The sequence below is a fragment of the Condylura cristata genome, unplaced genomic scaffold, assembly GCF_000260355.1.
Source record: "Condylura cristata isolate star-nosed mole 26May11 unplaced genomic scaffold, ConCri1.0 scaffold00003, whole genome shotgun sequence".
Classification (NCBI taxonomy): domain Eukaryota; kingdom Metazoa; phylum Chordata; class Mammalia; order Eulipotyphla; family Talpidae; genus Condylura; species Condylura cristata.
Window position 1 is genome coordinate 34,866,996 of NW_004567104.1, and position 19,681 is coordinate 34,886,676.

At 42.9% G+C, this 19,681-nt stretch overlaps 1 protein-coding gene across 1 annotated transcript in view; it reads right to left on the minus strand.

The window, feature by feature from the left end:
* ARHGAP31 (Rho GTPase activating protein 31) overlaps positions 1-19,681 on the minus strand; it is a 100,780-nt gene that overhangs the window by 15,740 nt on the left and 65,359 nt on the right. The window contains exons 4-10 of the mRNA XM_004675195.2: positions 17,797-17,879; positions 16,778-16,885; positions 15,988-16,130; positions 10,292-10,490; positions 7,957-8,081; positions 3,512-3,574; positions 795-1,367 (exon numbers count right to left, since the gene is read on the minus strand). Coding sequence (XP_004675252.1) covers positions 795-1,367; positions 3,512-3,574; positions 7,957-8,081; positions 10,292-10,490; positions 15,988-16,130; positions 16,778-16,885; positions 17,797-17,879 — 1,294 coding nt within the window. The remainder of the gene's footprint in view (positions 1-794; positions 1,368-3,511; positions 3,575-7,956; positions 8,082-10,291; positions 10,491-15,987; positions 16,131-16,777; positions 16,886-17,796; positions 17,880-19,681) is intronic.

Here is a 19,681-nt window from a genome sequence, read left to right on the forward strand (position 1 = left end):
TACCTTAACTAGTAGAAACCTTGGTTTATGAGATAAGCTTGCTTCTGGTTATAAAAATAACAGGGCAAAACAAATTTTTGCAGGAAGATTCCTATTTCAGTAGTTTGTCAGCTATCCTTTCCTTTAAGTTTAGGTTTCTCTACTTTTATTTTATGTGATTCATGGTTTACTTTTGAACCCAGAACCCATCCCCACTCTGGAAATTGCTCAGAGTCAGATTTAGCCTGTCTTAGAAGCCTATTACCCTGGTGCAATGCTTGGTCCAAGGCTGAACACGTGACTGAAGGAGGTCCAATCAGCGACCTCACTGCATTTGAGAAAGAGTATCTTTGAGGAAGAGATGATTTTTCTCACCCTTGGGGTGCTAGCCCTTCTCTTTGTAGATGGGAGGTTGGAGTGAAGGCTGACTGGACAGAGGGACATTGAGTCTGGGAAATTTGAATCACCAATTCCAGCTTTGCATTTCATTCTGTGTGCTTTTCCTCCTTTGCTCTCATGATGTGAGTAATAAAATTACAGTAACATTTATTAAGTACTGTATTGGATACTGTTCTGGGAGCTTTACATGTATTAACATAATATTCACAACTAACATGAAGAAGGTGCTATTATACAGACAAGTGACAGCCTGGACTTGTACCTAGGGAGCCTGGCTCTTGGACCCAGCCACTTCTCTGCATTGTCAGTCTAGGTGTGTGTGTGTGTGTGTGTGTGTGTGTGTGTGTGTGTGTGTGTGTGTGTGTGTGTGTGTGTTTATCTCTTGCAAAGGAGAGAAACTTTCTCTCTCACTTTACCTGAGGTCTCAGCTACTGGTGGCTTCTCCTCTTCAGGCCAACCTCCACTCTCGGGCCCTTGGAAAGAAAACTCTTCTAGGCTGGAAAGAGACTGCAGCTCCTTTGGGGGTGTTCTGCATGGGGTACTGTTGGTGCTGATGACAGCTGACACGCGGAGTGGCACAGACACAGCAAAGGGCTCAGAGATGTTCAAGGCCTTGCGCTGGTGACGGGGTGAGGGCTCCATCTGGAAGAGGCTGCTGGCAAATACAGATTTGCTAGGACTATCGCTGGAGGTGTAGAACATACCCAGCATCTTTGGGGCTGTTTGCTCGCCTTCGGGATCCTCAATGGGTCTGAAAACCTTCAGCTGCTCAGGCGGGGGCCGGGCCTGTGTGCTCTGGAGTTGGCTTCGGTCGCTGCTCATGTCGATGCCCCCTTCGGCCCCTGCCGGCACCCCCTGTGGACCCCATTCAACCTCCTGCTTGCTGAGGTCACAAGAGCTGCCAGTGCTGGCTGAGTGCATTTTCCCAGCTGGAATAAAAAATCCACCCGTGGTGACTGTTCGATTGAAATTTCCTTTTGTTTCTTTTCCTAAGGAAAAAGCAAACAATCACATGGTCAGCAACCTGGGAGTCACACAGCTCACAGCCTGCCAGTATGGGCAGGCACACACACTTGACAATTAGAAAGGCTTAGCATTCTATGAGACAGAGACCTAAAAAAGACAGGCATGTGACATTTAACAGGCAGGAGGAAGCATCTTCTCATGTGCACAGAATTTGTCATGATGCCTTCATAGGACCAATTGCTGTTGCGTCATATGTATCCATTTGAAATTTTGCAGGCTACTAAAAGAAGGCTACTTTTTTTTTTTATTAAAGATTTTATTTATTTATTCATACAGAACTGGGGTACAGCCAAGAGGTGCAGGGGGTGGTGAGAGGATTCACCAGAGACAGAGTGGGGAGCAGAACAGGACGACTGACAAAGTACACTGCTGAGAGGAGCTACAGGAGAGGCAGGAGAGGTCTGCTGCGCCATGTGGGTCAGCTCCCTGGCTGGGGCTTGACCCGTGCTGAAGCAGCTGCGGTCAGGTTTATAGAGCTGTGCTTTTAACCCATTGCACTCCATGGAGGCCCCAAGAAGGCTACTTCTAAGATTGCTAAATAGAGCTGCCACCCTCTAAGCATCTACAGAAAAAAAAAAAAAAAGATGGAAGCTAGTAGAATGATGTTTGCTCAAAATGAAGAAGACAAAAAGGGAAAAATAACAGAATTTTGTTATAAAACTGAATGCTTTAAGTCTTCTTTGGCAGATGAATCCAAATTGGGTTTTGATTTTCCAGCAGGGAAACAAATGCTGTTCTCAGTTAGACCTTTCTCTTTTCCCAGGCTTCTTCCTGCTGATTCAGAGCATGAGGAACTAGAAATGTAAATTAACTAAATGTCAGGAAATATAATTCTGAAGAGCAAGTTCCTGAATGACAGAAGTGAAGGCAAAGAAGAGAAAAATCTGTTTGGGGAAAGAAACAAAAGGAATTTCTGTCAGATAGCTGACAGGTGACAAATGAGTTGTCAGGAATCTGGAAAAGAATTTCCAACTAGGGACTAAGCATGATTTGGGACATTTATGTGACATGATGTTTAAAATCTTAGGATCACTGTAGAGGAAGTGTGATTAGGTTCTTTAACACAGGAGGAAACAGAGACTCAGAAGCATTAAGATTACCTGCTCAACGCCCATGGAGATGGGTGACCTAGATTTTGAAGTATTGAATCCTGAAAAACTAGGCAAGAACTAACCCAAGGATTTCAAAACCAAAACAAAGGGATGAATATAAGGATGAGAAAATATAACAAATATTGAGTCTACTTTTTAAAAAAAAAACTCATTGAGTATCTTGCAGGGTTAGAATTATTTTTAAAAAGTTTTTCTAAAGACTTCTACATTGTTTCTAGCTGGCTCATTTATCAAAGAAAAAAATGTTTTGTATTAAAAGAGTTAGAAAGGCGTGGGATAAAATATGCTGCCACAGAGCCCTGTATCTTGTTACAGTGCTTGTTGGTTGTGTAACAAAAGTAGAAGCAAGAGGTCCAGACAAGTCAGCTTGAAGGTCAACACTGTAGGAACAGATGTAGTAGGGTATAATTTTGGAGTCAGGTGCCACTTGCATGCAAATATAGGCACAGCAGCTCTGACATGAGCTGTCATTTTCACATCCTGACCTGGACTGACTGACCACTGTTTATTGATGAGTAAATGAATGTGTGCATATGCGCTTGGCTATTATCAACTCCAGTCACACCTGGATAAACACTAGGAAGCTAACACCCATGGGAACACCCAGGTTCAAGACTGGCTCAAAACTCTGAGGTCTAAACCAGTGCTAGACTCTTTCTGATGCCCAAGGAAGATGCCTCTTTTACCTTAGTTTTCTGGTGTTCATCTTTTACCAGGTTTAGGTCCGAATGTAAAGTAGCTGCCACTTCCTGCTGTAGTTAGAGGAAAACTGGAGAAAGAAGACACCTCAATCTGCAGTAAAGTAGGAGAGGTGAATGCAGGGCTGGTGAGCCCTTGAATTCAGGAAAGATCAGGGAGGCATGTGGGTCCGGTGGATGGTGTGGGATAATGAGTGGAGACAGGAAGCCCTGACAGCTTTCTTTGAAGACAAGCTTGGTGAGGGGGAGCCTGACTGCAGTTGTACTACACAGTTCTGAATCTTATTAAAATCTCACCTTCCACAGGAACTGAGCACAGTGAGTCCATGCTTTTTGCTGGCCGGATAGTAGCCTTTTCCACTAGAGACAAAAGAAAAAACAATTCCTGATGAATGCATATGGAGAGTAAGAGTTCAGAACAAAGGTCAGGCTAGAAATAAAAACTTTAGAATAAATTTTTCAAGTATTTATAATCTTCTCCTTTGGGGAACACCCCCCTTCCCCATTTTTACTTTATTTATGAAACTAATCTAAAAAAACCAGGCTATCTGTAGATCAGAGTTTTATTTAACATACTACAGATACAGTACAGGTAAATTGCCATTTTGTCACCTGGTTTCTGGCAACAAGGAATTTTTGAACCCAGCTTTATTATTTAAAAAGGATTCAAAGATGAGTGCATGGCGTAGAATCTTGGGGCACCAAGAAAGCCCTCCTAGATGGCAGGCTTTCTTGGGAGGAGGATCCTTGTCTGCAGGAGCCAGAACTTGGCACCCAAGAGTTTGAGATAACAGGTTAGAGGCCCCAGGGCACTAGACCCACCTCCCCCCCCCCCCAAGCACAGCTTTGTTCCATGTCAGAACTCTGCTTGCATAGGTGGCTCCCACCAACCTCACCTGGAACAGATCCTCTCACCAAACCAATTTTTTTTTTTACCCCTCCCATGTGTCTGACATACTCTCCATTTTCATAAGCCACCTTAACAGGTTGTGGAAGTGTATTATTTAAATAAATAAAAACTTATTATTCCAGGCATAGTGCTAGGTACTTTCACAAAAAGGGAATTCCCTCAAGGTCAAGCCTGTTGAGAGGGGAAGAGGGCAATTTGGGAGCTGAGCTGGACCCCCAGGTAACCACTAAAGCAATTCTGGGTTCACATACATGTGAATCTCCTGCTACTTTGGGGCAGTGTAACCTCAGATAAGTAGTTTAACCTTTCTAAATTTCGGTTTTCTCACATATACAATGAAGAAAAATAGAGCTGTTGTGCGGATTAAATGAGCAACACATAAGATATCTGTACCAAGAATCCAGTAAATGTTCAGGCAAAGTACCCGTGTGTATGATTGTTATTATTCAGAGCAGGCCGGGCTCAGCAGCAGTGGGCAGCTGCAGAGATGCTGTCGTAAGGAGCACCAGTGCGTGTCCTCACCCAAACTGGGCCGTACTCATGCTTGAAGGTTTTTTTTTTTTAAATTATAATAGTTCCTTTTTACATCATGTGCCTTTTTCCATCTCAGTTGTAATCCCCGTGGGCTTCCCATCATCAAATCACCCATGTGCCACACCATAGTCTAGTGCACTCCCACCCCCATTTTTGATCCCATTCCCCACTCCACACCCCCCCAAATGTCTCTGGTTTATAGTTGTTCATTATCATTGCACCCCCACCCCCCACCCTGGTCCTTTACGCTCCTGCTATGAGTGAACCCATCTGATATTTTACTTTTTCTTTCTGGCTTATTTCATTAAATCATGCTTGAAGTTTTAAAGTTCCCCTCTTTTTTCTTCTTGCTTCAAACCCCACTCTTTCTGAGAACCTCTTAAGTTGCCTTTGATCTCCCCAGCCTGGGGCCTTCTCCCTACCTGGGACCCACTGGGCTGGGAGGACACTGCCATGTTCCCTCAAACCCGAGATAATGGTTTTCTTCAACCTCTTACTTCCACTGGCAAGTCAGTATTCCTTCCTTTGAAGGACTGCAGTTTTCATACATTTACAAACTCGTTTATTAGCCTAAAACTGCCTAGCCAGCACTTCATTCACATATACTGAGCGGGCTTTGCTTTTATCTTCCAGAGGTTACATTTGGAACATTCTCTGGTGTTCACATGTCAGCATTTAGGGGCTGCAATCAGGTGATGTGGGTGTCAAAGAGATTGGGTCATGGTTCTGTTTGCAGGGCCACGAGCCTTAAGTATTGGGCTCTCTTTCTTATGATATGGCTCCTCGGGTCTTGTAGGCCATAGCAGCACCCCAAAGCTGTAGCTTTTGGGAGCAGTCCCCAAGGAATCGTTCGCCACTTTTCTGGAGAGTAATCAAGGGCTCAGGGCTCCTTGGCCCATGATTATTGATTTTCTGTCTACAGTCTTGGCCTGACCTCATGAAGTTAGGGAGGGCGCCAGGGCCTTGGGGCCTGAGTCTCTTCTTAGATTATCCCAATAGCTTTGGGATTCTCCTGCCCAAAGGCCTTCATTTAGGAGAGTTCCCTCGACTCTTGTTTTACATAAACAAATTCTAGTACATCAGCATCTGGGAGATTCAGAGTTTATGCATCTTCATTCAGTTTTTTCTACCTTTTTTTCGGTTTCAGTTTTCTAAATATAGCTAACTATCCTTTTACCTGTCCTCCCAATTAAAGTGTTAAATAATTTTAAGTTCTTTTTAAAAATTCCATAATGAAGGCCCTTTTAAAAATTGATTCATTATTAATAGTACTGGGTCACAGACCTCTCTTGGTGAACCAATTTTTAAAATGCCCTTAGTTGTGGAATCTTTTTTTTGTTTTTAAATATTCGAATAGTTTATTTTTGTGCCTTTTTCCATCACAGTTGTAATTCCTGTGGACTTCCCACCACCATTTCACCCATGTGCCATCACCATAGTCACATGTGTTCTCCCCACCCCCAGTTTTGATCCTGTTCCCTCTTCTCCCCCGTAGAATGTCTCTGGTTCATAGTTGTTAGTTGATGTTCCTTTTTACTTTATTACAGTTACTACATCTATATAGTGAAGGAGTCTTAAAAAAGTTTAAAAAAACAAATACATTGATTCCTTTTCGTTTTTTGCCTGCATATTTCAACAAGCAGTGAGCCTGTGTGTCCTTACAGAGGCCATGATGATAAACTGTGGATTAGCCAGGCACAGTGGCCAACTAGTTCCACCAGTTATGACTGTCAGTCCCCTCCACTGTTGGCAGTGTCTAGGACTCCAGCTTTCTCTTCTAGAGAAAAGTAGCCACTCAAGCAACAGCCAAGGTCAGAGAGAATCACTTGTATTGATACCGGTGGTTCATTCATTTCACTTCTGTGTTCCATCAGTGTTCAGCCAGTTTGGTGATCTATGATTAATATACTCCTTAGGTCTCAGACCCGTGGTTTTTAACTCTGGCTGCATACCACCTGGGGAGTTTTGAAAACCCTGACTTCACCACAGACATCCTGAGGCAAAGTTGTTGTGGGTATGAATTGCTCTCTGTGGGCGACTTGATGGTACATCCTTGCTCAGAAGCACTGGCCAAGAACATCCTGTGCACGGTGAAAGTTTACCTCCTTTAGCTACAGCCCAGGGGAAAACCACACGGGGTGGAGCTCTTCCTAAATTTAGACCAAGACAAATCATTTATTTCATTTGCTTTGTTCTATTGTTTTTTACTTTTCATTATTTGGTGAACCTCTTTTGTTGTATCACTGATTCTGTAACTAAAATTCTCTCTTTTGATATGCTTAAGCAAATCTGTTGTTACTATAGCAGGAGTTTCTTGCCAGCTATGACACCTCAAATTCTTCCCCTTTGTTTCCTAAAGTAGGATCCAATCAAGTTATCTCATTGCATTTGTCCATTTACCTTTCACAGCTGTTTTCATAACTATTTCCCATTTAAAAAATCATACTTTCAAGCTGTAACATTAGGTCATTGTGGCATATTTCTTTGGGGTTTCCCTTTCTGTTGCAATATTTTATTCCCTATCATGCAGTGTTTCCCTCAATTCTTTCCAACATTAAGTTGCTATAAATACTCAGATATAATTTCCACGGGGCAATATTCTCATTTAAAAATCATGACCATGACTGGGGAAGAAGTGCCATAACTTCCTTATAGTAGAGTCCAATTAATAAATATAGAAAGAATGATGTTTCCATCATTCAACTGGCAAACATCACAGTAATACAGTGGCAGGCAGGCAACACTGATCGGTGCGAAATCCATGGGTGAAAGTATGGTGAGCAATAGGATATTTGCATAGTCTCCAAATATTGCTCTCAAGATACTTAATGGTTGTAAAAAAGAAACGGTGGTTTCCCAGGGGCAAAACCTTGTGGACAGCACTTCAAGCAAGTATTCAAAGTTAACGTCACCAGCTGTATGATACTGACAGCAAAAACACTCATAACCTCAATCTGCTCATGAGAAGACATCAGACAGAGGCAGAGATAGACTCTAGGGAATAAATGGCCAGCATGAGAGATTTGCTAGGTTGGCGGCAACTAAGGAGCCCAGACAACCAGGTGTAATGTGGAATCCTGGGCGGGATGCTGGACCAGAAAGGGACATTAGTGGGACTACTGGGCAGAGAGAGAGTAGGGTCTATTAATTTTCTAACTTCGATGGTCATATTACTATTGTGTAAAATGTTAACATTTAGGGAAGCATGTGAAGGGCTTAAGGTTCTCTGTATATGCTTTTTGCTACCCTTTTGCAAATCTAAAATTCAAAACTGCCCAGTGAGTCTGTTGCTTCTTACCTGATAGCCTCTGTCCTCTCACAAATACACTGCCATTTCTACTCAGCTTTGATTTGGAGTCTGATCCAGAACGTCCCAGGTTAAATATTGATTTCCACTTCTTTGATTTACTGGAGAGCTTTCTTCTAAAAGAACAAAGCAACAAGGGATTAGTTTGATAGCTGCTTGTTTCATTGGGACTTTCTACTTGAGAAGGAATACCTCGACCATGTTCTTAGTTATGAGTGGCTCTGACATTTGAAGAACATTCTCTCTAAAATCCAAGATGAGCCTGTCTGTCGCCCAGGCTGGGGATGCCCTAGCTGCCCAAACTAGGCTTCCACAACTAAGAGCAAAGTGCCATATTCCCCAGAGAAGGGGCAAAAATATGCTATTGGGGGGGGCATATCTGGGGGCAAACAGAGGCAGGGATGGGGCAAGAGTTGAGGTCAATGGGGATGACTCAGGCCATAAGCAACCACATAATTCTGGGAATTCTGGTAAAAAATGTAGTCCTGGGTTTTCAAAGATACCAACATTTTTAAAAGATTTATTTATTTATTCGTACAGAGCTGGGGTATAGGCCAGAGGGGCAGGGGCAGTGAAAGGATTCACCAGAGACAGAGTGGGGACCACAGACAGAACAGGCAGATCAACAAGATACACTGCTGAGGGCAGCAGCGGCCGGGTCAGGAGAGGTCTGCTGTGCCAAGTGGATCACCTCCCAGGCTGGGGATGGAACTCAAACTGAAGCAGCTACAGCTAGCTTTGCCGTGCTGCACTTTAATCTGCTATGCCACCTGGGAGGGCCCAACACCAACTTTTTTGCAAAAGTGTAACACTGCACTCTGCACTCTGGCCACTCTGCTGAGCCATTCATAGGCCAGGAAAGAACCTGTGAAGACTTTCATAGATGGAAAAGGGGCAGATGAGAAAGCAACTTGGAAAACATTCTGGCCTGGCAGAATTGGAGGCTACTTGGGTGTGGTCAGTAGTAATTAAGGAGAAACGCAGAGGGCAGTCGGCAGTCAGTGGCTCTGGTACCAGGCCATTTCAGCAGGGGGCCAGAACAGGAGAGTGCTAGACCAGAATGGAAAGCGCCCACTGCCACCAGGGGTCACTACAGGGACCTTGTCCTGCTCTGGCTTGGCCTAGCCCTTGGATTCCATAAAGATCCAGGATAAAACCTTGCAACTTGTGGGTTCCACAAAGAACCTTCTTTGTACTTCTCACAGAGCACCCTCATCTCAAGCTTGTGTTTTTATGATCAGAGATAGCTCTATAGTGCTCAGTGGTTTCCTCTGGGATCTGGCCTCTTTATTTGAATCCCGTGGCCTTGACATGTATATCGCAAATTGGTATATCACAAAGTATGGTGTAGCCCAGACGTGACTGAAGGCATAGAGAAAAGGTACTTGATGATCCTCCTAAAGTGCTCTTCTTATTGAACCCTGGGTGGAAATGACGGAGCGGTGGTTTCAGTCCCACAACAGTGTGCTCCATACACTCCCGGAAATGGGGGGGTTTCTCACCAAAGGAGTTCCAGCTGTGCCACTGCCGCAGTGCAACAGGCACCCCTGACAGCACTCTACCTCTCTTCCCAAAAGGAAGCCTGCATGTCAGGACTCCGGCAGAGTTCTGAGGATCCTGTTTTTATCAATCTTTCACTGTCTAAGCAGCAAGGATGATGTCTCCAGTAGAGAGATGCCACCCAGCGCCTCCAGCTGTCTGCCTAGAATTTCAAGCTCCTGCTTTGATCATTGCCTCCTTTTCATGGAGGGGTATGAGGAATTGAAAGGGAAAGATGAGCAAAGAAAGTATTCTGTGAATGAAAATGACATTTGGATTGTTCTGCAGGACAGAGAGGCCTGGTTTGGAGGAACGAAAACCAGGGATGTGTGTTCCCAGTGCTGCATGCCCAAGACACTCCGGCTAGAATGGTACTATTGGTCACCCTGTCCTCTGTCCTCTTTTGGTGATGTCCCATGGGGGTGGGTTAGGAGGTAGAGGTCCAGGTTTTGTTTTTAGCAAACTTCCTTTTGAAAATGTCAAGCCTAATCCCTAAGTAGTAAGGGATTTTAGTCATGACTCCTAACCCCTACAAGCCTCAGCTCATCATAGTACTTGGGTCTTAAATGGGGGATCAGGCTCTTAATAACTTTGGGCTGGTGAGCAAAGGTATCAATCGCTGGTGAGGGGAATGGTGGGGAGAGTTCCCTGCTCTTCTGGAATGTTTCCTTTATCCCACCTATACTGACCCCTGACCCCAGCTGCCACCATGCCTTGAGATAACTTGCTTCCTCCTTTGGCCCCCTTCACCCAAACATCTCCCAGAACTTAAAAGAATGTCACCTACTTGCTGTCTGGTAACTCAAGGACAGTGTGAAAAAGAGTGCCCATGGGAGGGACAATCTCAGGCAGGCTGTTCTCCCTTCTCTCCTTCCGAGCTGGATGGTTAGTAGCCAGGCTCCGGGCCTGAGCTTCCTCCAGGCTTACCAACTTCATGGGCAGAGAGAGGGCTGGCAAGGTCAGGCTCTTCGTGATGGGCCGGTTCTCTAGAAAGAGAAGAGAAGAGAAGAGCTGTGTAGCCACGTTATTTCTGCTCTTGAACTTCTCACAGGGAGCTTCTCTTGGGCATGGTGGGCTCTGGGGTGAAGGCTGCACACAGGAAACTGAACACCTTCTGGGCCAGGCTAACCTAGAAGGTACCCAGAGCTGCAGGAGGTAACCTGCACTTCCTGTGCTTTTCAGAGAGAGACCACTCACTCAACAAACATTTATTGAACAGATACTATGGACCAGTGTAACAGCAGTGGGTCTTTTTACCTTTTTTCCTAGTGGGTCTTTTTTTGCCTAGTGCTTTAGTCAGGTGGGAACATATGTCCAGCCGCAGAGACAGCCTCATTCAGCAAGGCATTTTAAGGTTGTTATCTGTACTTTCCAGACTTCACGTAAGCTTATATCTCTGCAGTAAAAAGACATTTTACAGCCTATACTGTTTCTTTAAAGATAAATGGCTTTTTACTTGCGACCTAGTTGTCTTCTGGTATATGCAAGCCAATCCTTCTGGATTTAAAAAAAAGATTTATTTTTATTTATTTATGCATACAAGAATTGCGGGGTAGGAAAGAGGTGTGGTGGTGGTGGTGGGGGGGGAGGGATAAGAGGATTTACCAGAGACAGAATGGCGAGCAGAACAAGTGGATCTACTGAAATACACTGCTGAGGGGAGGAGCAGGCAAGACCGGAGAGGTCTGCTGTGCCATGTGGGTCACCTCCCTGACTGGGGATTGAACTCATGTTGCAGTGGCTGGTGATAGCTTGATAGTGCTGAGACTCTGCTGAAGGAACACTATTGAGCCACCAGGGAAGCCCTGGACTTTTTTTTTTTTTTTAAAGAAATGGAAGTGATGATGACAGCTCATTGGTGTCTAGGTTATCTCATTTCTCCAAATCAGTGCTTCTTAACTTGGAGTGATTTTGTGCATGCACACACATACACACACATACCCCTAGTCAGAGACATCTGACAATGTCTGCAGACACACAAGTATGTGAGTGCACTTAACTTCTAATGGCTAGAAGCCAAGAGTGCTCTTAAATACCCTACAATGCACTGGCCAGCATCCACAACAAAAATCATGTAGCACAGGTTATCGGTAGTCCAACATTGAGAAACCCAGATTTTATAAGTAAAAAAAGAAGAGAGCTAAATTTTCATCTTAGTCTTTGGCAACCTTGCCAGTTTTCTGTGACTTCAGATGTGAGGAGACTCAAGGATAATCTGGACTAGCTGAGGTCAGGAAATTGTATGTGGCACAGAACTTGCCTTGATGGCATTATTTCTCTACAGAACATGGACCCTTCCCAGGTGGAGCAAACTAAAACCACTGAAAAAATGACCTTGTAAAAAACAGAGACAGTAAGTGACACTGACTTGTTCCCAGGGAGGTTGGAACATTCCTAAATCAGCAGGATGGCTATGAAGTCAATCTGTCATCCTGAGAACTTTTTGCTAAGTTTCTGACTTTACCCAAGTTTGCTGACTTAATCCAAAAGAGGTTAATATATTTAAATTTAATTTACTCTCTGTATTTGCTCAAGATTCTGGGTTATTGACAATTTTGTTGTTTATTTACTTATAATATTAAGTCACTCTGAAGCAACTGTTAAACAAATCTCCTGGAGGGTCAGGAGACCTCAACTTAAGCATCTGCTGCTCCCCATTGTTCCAGGCCCCAGTATCCTAAGGCCTGCACGTCATCCCTACTTAGATGTTTAATAGACATCTCTGGTTTTGCATTTCAGAACAATGATTTCTGCTCTTGACTTCTAAACTAGGTCTTCCTCTCATCTTCTCCAGGTCAGTAAATGCCACCACAGGTCACTCAGCTTGGAAGTCAAAGCCTTACTGTCATTCCTTTCTTTGATGTCTCCTCACTCTCATCAACAAGACCTATAACTCTACTCTAAAGTTTATCCTGGATCCTGTCACTTTCTTCCTCTCCACCGCTAACATGCCAGTCCAAGCTGCCACAACTTCGCATCGGGTTTGTGCCACAGCTCCTGAGCTAGCCCTCTGCTTCCAGTCTTGCTGCCTTTCAACCTTTCCTTCACACAGCAGCCAGAATGCTTAGATCCTTCCCAGCGCCCACCCCACCTGACCCTGCTCAAATCCTTCAGTCAGCCCCCACCCCACTGACCCTGCTCAGTGCTTTCCCACAGCACTGAGGACAAACCCAACTCTTAGCATGACCTTCCATTTGACTTTTCTCTCCTCTTTGCCCACCAACTCACTGGTCTCCTGTGTAGTGTACAGTATGCAATAAAAATGTTTTGAATCTTCACTCTGTTATAAATGTGTATATTTGTAAATTAAATATACACACTATTGTCTATATTATGTGTAAGCTAAAAATATATGTAAAATCATAGAATCTACAAAGTATGGCCCTCCCTGGTGGTGCAATGGGTTAAAGCACAGCACTGCAAGCAAGCCGCAGGCTCGATCTGCCTACTCTACACTCTACCCTGTCACTGGTGAATCCACTCATCCCCTGTACCCCAGTTCTGTATGCATAAGTAAATAAATCATTTAAAGAAAGAAATTACAAAGTATACAATAAAAACAAACAAAAATCCTAAAATTTCTTCCATATTTCAGAACTGATCTTTGGTATTAGGGTAGGACACCCCATTTTGGAGGTCACATAGTTCTAGCCTCACTGTCCTGCTCTCTGGATTACTGAGATCCTTTCCACCTCAGAGCTTTTATTCTCCCTGTTCTCAGTGTTTGGAACATTTGTCCTGCAGATCTTCCCATGACTGGTTCCTTTTATCATTCAGGTCTCATTTAAAGATCCCATCCTCGGAGACCATAACTGCTTTGCACCAAAATCATATTCCCTGGTCACTGGCCATTGCATTACTCTGCCGTAGTTTCTTCATGGTGTTTATTGTCTTGAGGGTCTTGCCATTTTGTGAGTAATAACTTTATGACATTTGTTATCACAGGTAGTCTGTGTCTAGAATCATGCCTCATCCATATTTATGTTTTAATGAATGGTGGGTTTATTACAGTCTCTCTGGCTTGTTCTGCAAATTTGTCAATTAAAGATTCAGTGAGTTCTGAAATCTTTCTGGTATGAAATAGTATCCTGTTTCCAAATCTAAAAGCCCAGACTGATAGTTCATTTTGTTTAAATATTAACTAGGGTACATTACCAAAGAAAATGAGTACAAATTGATGACAAGAACTTTTAAATGGAAATGCATTGGATAATACCTCCTGGACGCAATGAAGAGTTGAAGGCTAAAGAGTAAGTTGGGTGCTTATGTACAGGACAAAAGATGCCCGGGGCAGTGACCAAGAAGAGGGCAAGCATTTCCAGAGCTGGAGTTAGGAACAAGCCTAACACTAATTGTCATGGATGGGATTTTGTGCCTAGAAAAACATTTCCCAAAGTCATTAATTCTCCACAGTGGTTTACTTATATTTATCTATTTTGCTGTTTTTCTTCCTCATAGAGGCAGCTGGAAGATTTAAGTACAGCACTCAGCCCTACCAGTTGCTAGTTGTGTGACTCTGCACAGTGACAGCTTTTCTGTTTCTCTGTGTATAAAATAAAGTTGATAACTCTGATGGTTGCTGTGGTAAGTCAGTGAGATGGTGATTTTGCAGTGTGTGCAAGAGTTCCTTGCATGGAGTGAGCCCCCAGAAAATTATGAGTTGACTCAAAAGGATAAATGAATGAGTGTGTATTATTTCCATTTGCTCTCAAAAAGGGTTTGCTATAGCTTACAATCAAAAATACAGTTATAGTAGGAGAGTCCTACTCCACCCCTAAATACATAACCAACACAACTAAAGACATATGCTCACATAAAAACGTATACATGAATCTTCATGGAGCATTTTTCTCAATAACCAGTAAGTGGAAACAAAATTTATGTCCTTCAGCTGATCATGAGTAAACAAAATGTAGTATATCCCATCCACACAATAGAACTTTACTCAGCCATGAAAAGGGATGAAGTAGTGACACGTGTGATGATATGAGTAAGTATTGAGAACATATGGTAAGTGGAAGAAGACACAAAAGACCGCATGTTGTATGATTCCATTTATATGAGATGTTCAGAAGTGGCAGATTTATAGAAACCAAAGTCAACTAATGATTACCAGAGTCTGAGGTGCAGGAGGGATATGTGGAGTGACTGCATAATGGATAAGGAATTTTTATAGAATGATAAAAATGATCTAGAATTAGATAGTGGTATGGCTGTATCATTGTGTAAATAGACTAAAAATACTGAATTGTACATGCAACATGATTAAAATGGTGAATCTTAGGTTCTGTGAACTTTATCTCAACAACAAAAAAATTTAAGAAAGGTCACAGAGAATAAGAATGGGAACAATTATGGCAGGAATCAAAATTTGAGATTAACTGAAATTGATTATTCTGATGATTATACTTTATTTTTGTATATATATTAGCCAAATTAGAAAATAATGTTTCAATTAGCCAACACAAGTATTTTATAGATTATATGCCATGGCTTCTCCAACTGTGGACCCAGCAGCAGCAGAATCACTTGGAAACTTACTATCAATGCAGATTCTCAGTATTACTTAAGGCAGGCGAAATACTGATGACTAGATTCTATAATCAAGGTTTTAACAAGCCCTACAGGTGATCTTGATCTATAACCAATGTTGGAAAAGCATTTTCACACAAATGGTAATTACCAGATTTCTAGATCAATTGGATTTCTGGTTTTACAAGTCGGATATATATGAATTCAAGCAACATAAAAACAATTGTTATTATGAGAGCCACAGGACTGAAATAATAGATCTTCTATCTCATAATATCCAGCTAGAAATAGCTTTCTCTTTCTCACCACTATGGCTATAGTGGGTTTCTATATACACATGCCCACAAAAACAAAATACACACTCATTTTTTGTGTGCCTAGTGCTTGCTGCAGGGCTGAACAAAGAAAAACACTCAAGAAATGCTTCTGAGATATTCTAAAGTTGGAATCATACAATATACTGCATGTTCAGATTGCCTTCTTTCACTTAGTGCCAGCCATATACATCATCTCCATGATAGCTTGACTTTTTTAATTCCTTAAAACACATAAGATAGTGTCTAGTATACTGAAGTTAAGCAACGGATCTTCTGAAATAACATACTCAAAGTAAAGATGAGATCTAATAGTTGAAGAAAGGAATGTTACCAGTCCCTTTAGATAATAGCTCAAAGAGCTTAAGAACTTACAAAAACCATGCAATATTATTCCATCCCACCACACCATATTCATGGGATGAGTTATGTATACACCTGCTCAGTAACATGCTAAAGCCACACGCAAACACACACCTTAGCTGCACACATACATATGCACAATCTCCAGACCTGGGCACAGAGAGTAGTCAGCACACACATAGCAAAAGCCAAGACCATCCTGACTTATTGTTGGGTCTCACGACTAAGGCATGAAAGGGTAGCTGCAGGAATGCATGCCAAGACAAGCCGGTACCTTCATTCTCCAGAGACCCGGATGCGCCGCTGTTAAAGATCTGATCCACATGGTTCAATATGAACTCAATCACCACCTGCTGGACCCGGACTGCAAGAAAAGCTGCATCTCCATTGCAACCTGAGGCTTCAATTTCTTTGGACCTAAATTGTGGAAGAAAAACATTCAGTGAACAACTTATCCCTGCAACCTAAAGCACAAGTGGGAGCCAGTGGGCCTTTCTTACAAATGTGTTTGAAATTTGTAGAATATTTTAACCATTAAGATTAATTACAAGGTCTTTCCAAAAGTTGTAAAGTTTAATATATTGAACCAATTTAAAAATTACCAGGTGTTATCCATTGCAATACCATAAATGTTATAAATTAATATATAGGGCTATATATTATGTATTATTTATATATAATTTAGATCTCTTTTCATCCCATCCAACTGTTCTGTGGGGCAAGACATCATTTACTAAGCAGCTAGACATCATTTACTAAGCAGCTGATTCAGGTTGCCAAGAGTTGTGACCCCACCCAAACCAACAAAGCCAGCGAGCTCCACGACAATAAAAGCCTTTCAAGAGATCATAACATAAAGACCATAACATTAGCTACATCTCAGTGGCAGCCATAAAACACCTGGATCCGAGAGTTCCAGGTTCGCAGGCAAAGAGCTTAGGGTATTAAAATCGCCATTAAGTCATACCTGCTACTAATGACCACTGCACTACAGGTTGGTCTGAAAGTGGTTTCACTTTTGAAGACTCCAGTGTTTGCTGAAAGCAGCCCACTGGGGCAGTTACCTGAGGAGGTTTGGTGCCCACACCAGGGCCAGGTTCCTGGCGTGCATGTTGGTCTTGCTGCTGAAGGAGGCAATGTGGGCCAGGTGTCGAATCAAGTATTTCAAGGTCCTGTAGTGGTTCATATAGATAAATATTTTGGACAAAGTAAGAAACTTCAGTGCCAATGTGAAGCCTGACATCTGGAGATAATTTCTAAGTTTGGATTCAAGAGACTAAATATTTTTATCTCGTGAATTTTGGAGCAATACCAGGAAGATATCAAGATGGATGGAAGTTATTTTCTTGGCCTTTGGCATGCTGTCAAGGGTGGAAGAGGTAATGATCTTGTCAAGCAGGGAGCAACTGCACCCCAAAGACTGGGTGACAACCCAGTCCTTCTTTCTCTCAGAGCAGAACTGCCTCAACAGGGTCTTAGAACTGGCTCTTATCGTGGCTTTTTGGGTCATTTTGTATTTGTGAAGGGTAACCTGGCATTTGTTAGCAGCTCATGGACAAGTAAATCTATTAATGCTAGGAGGTTTTTCACATCACATTAAAATTGGACCCGTTCTAAAAGATGGGCAGGTTTAGAAAAATACTCAGAAAGGGGAAAAATTGGGAGCTAAATTATGAGAATGAATTGAAAGAATGGGATGATATAAAAGTTGATGCTGATAAGCAAATATTAGTCCAGCCCCATGCTCAAGACCTACAGAACCATCTTGGTTTCCATTGATTTGGCTACGCCATGAACCTGGCGAAGAGCAAGTCAGGCAGCACAAGGCTGGCCTCTGTGATGGGAATGACCTCCTGTGCGACACTGAGGGGGCCCTGCAGGTGACTTGGACATGGGTCACCCCTTGCCACCAATGTCCCTAAGTATGCAACAACACACTCTGATAAAAATGACCAGTTCACACACTTCAAAATGCCCCAAGAAAGCCACTATCCACTAAATGTGTCCCTTGCATGAAGCCAGCCTGCCTCTTTCGTATGACACCACATTGAGGCTGCAAATTTACTTCACCAAGGATTCTTACCTATAATGGGGTGGGGGAAGCTCTTGGATAACATTTTGGATTCTGGCCAGTTGGCCTTCTTCTGGACAGTGTGACACTGCTTTCTGTGAAGAACAGGAAGAGACCCAGTAAGTGACCCAGCTGCATCCTGGCTTCATTTAGTCCTCTGGTATTCTACCTCCCAGCCATGCCTGACATGACTATTTCAAAAGGTGTGCTCTTTTAGCAAAAACAAACTGCTAACATTTTGAGGATTCATGATGTGAAGGGTCTCAACGATATGGGCACACAACAGTGCCAGGCTCACAGGGTCTCTGTGATTCCTCAGGTGGTTGTCAACTATTTGATAAAGCTGCAGAGTATGGGTGTGATGAGCCCCGGGGCCTGGAACAGAGTCTGGCACACAGTAGGCACCCCCTCTATTTACTGACTGGCAATACTCCATTTTCTTATGTGGAACATCGTGCAAGGGCTTTGCCCACTGTTTGTTTATTTAATGGAAGTAAAACATATATACAGAAGTCCACTGTTTTTAAAGGCAATCAAATTTCTCTGCATGGGAAAACTTGAGATTTCATTTTCTAAGCAGAGGTAGGGTGAAATTTGGGATGAGGATGAGGGTCACCGTCATACTCTGGCAAGCTTGCAAATCTGCCACTAGAGCGAGCATAAATGCCATCTCTGCTACAATTCTAGCTTTTTGAGATAGGCAGGATGCAGAATCTGGAAGCAAGAATTGGATGCATGAGAGGGGGGGTCATCTCTGCTCTCTTCTCATGAGCTGTCATTGAGAAACAAATTTGTGGTGAGGTCTCTGGCTTCCAAGACAGGGAGAGTCTCATAAAAGGAGCAAAGAAGCTCTAAGGGAAGGAGGGGCCTAGGAATGCTGTGTGGACACTCCCACATTCTATTTTGCAAAGGTGGGGGTTTGGTGGAGGGGGGTTCTCTTCCTCTCTCTGCAAAGCTGGAATGAACTTTAAAAGCTTTGCACATACACGCCACTCCTCCCACTGCTAATAAAAATGTGTCTGACGAATAAAGGTGTAGGTCAATTTAACAACCTTCATGGAAAGTTCCTTTAATATTTTAGGAAGCTATTAGTCATTTTTGTTCTCTGAGAAGGCAGGCAACTCACCCCAGATAGTCCCCTTTGGGATTGGTGTTTATTTCATTATTCAGTCTCTACCCATCACACCCCAACCCTATTCAGAAGCTCTCTAGATCCTCATTTTCCTTTCATCCTGTCACTGCAAGTGTTATTTTTACTTTTCTTTATGTTCTCCCACTAGGATAGCAAAACCCATCATTGTAAAATTGAGGGAGTTAATTATAACTTTACCTGAAGAGAAATTTATTCAACATTCGCTAAGCCATGGTTAATGGTTAAATCTCAAAACATCCAGGGTGAATATGTGACTACTTGTTCTCTTTTAATTAGTATCAATAGGATCGGTTTCCTGCTCTGTGTTTCATTAACGATTTAAAAATTCTTATAAAATCACTTACTTTAAGTTATCTTTAACTTAATTTAAAAGTAATCTTGCCCATGATTTAAAAAATGCAAAGCATCCAAAGGTATACACAGAAGGAAGTTGGTTTTCCTTCCAACTGCAGACCCAGTTTCCAGAGGCAACAGTCCTTACACCTATCTCTTGCGAGTTCACACCAGTAGAAGCAAGAAACACTGTGTAGGGTGCCACCCTGGTGGTGCAAGGTTTAAAGACTGTATCGAGCAATCCCCAGCCACTGCAGCATGAGTTCGATCCCAGGGAGCTGCCCCGTGTGGTCCAATAGACCTCTCCTATCTCACCCACTGCTCCCCTCAGCAGTGTATTTCAGTACATCTGCCTGTTCTGCTCCCCATTCTGTCTCTGGTGAATCCTCTCCCCCAACCCCCTAGCTCTGG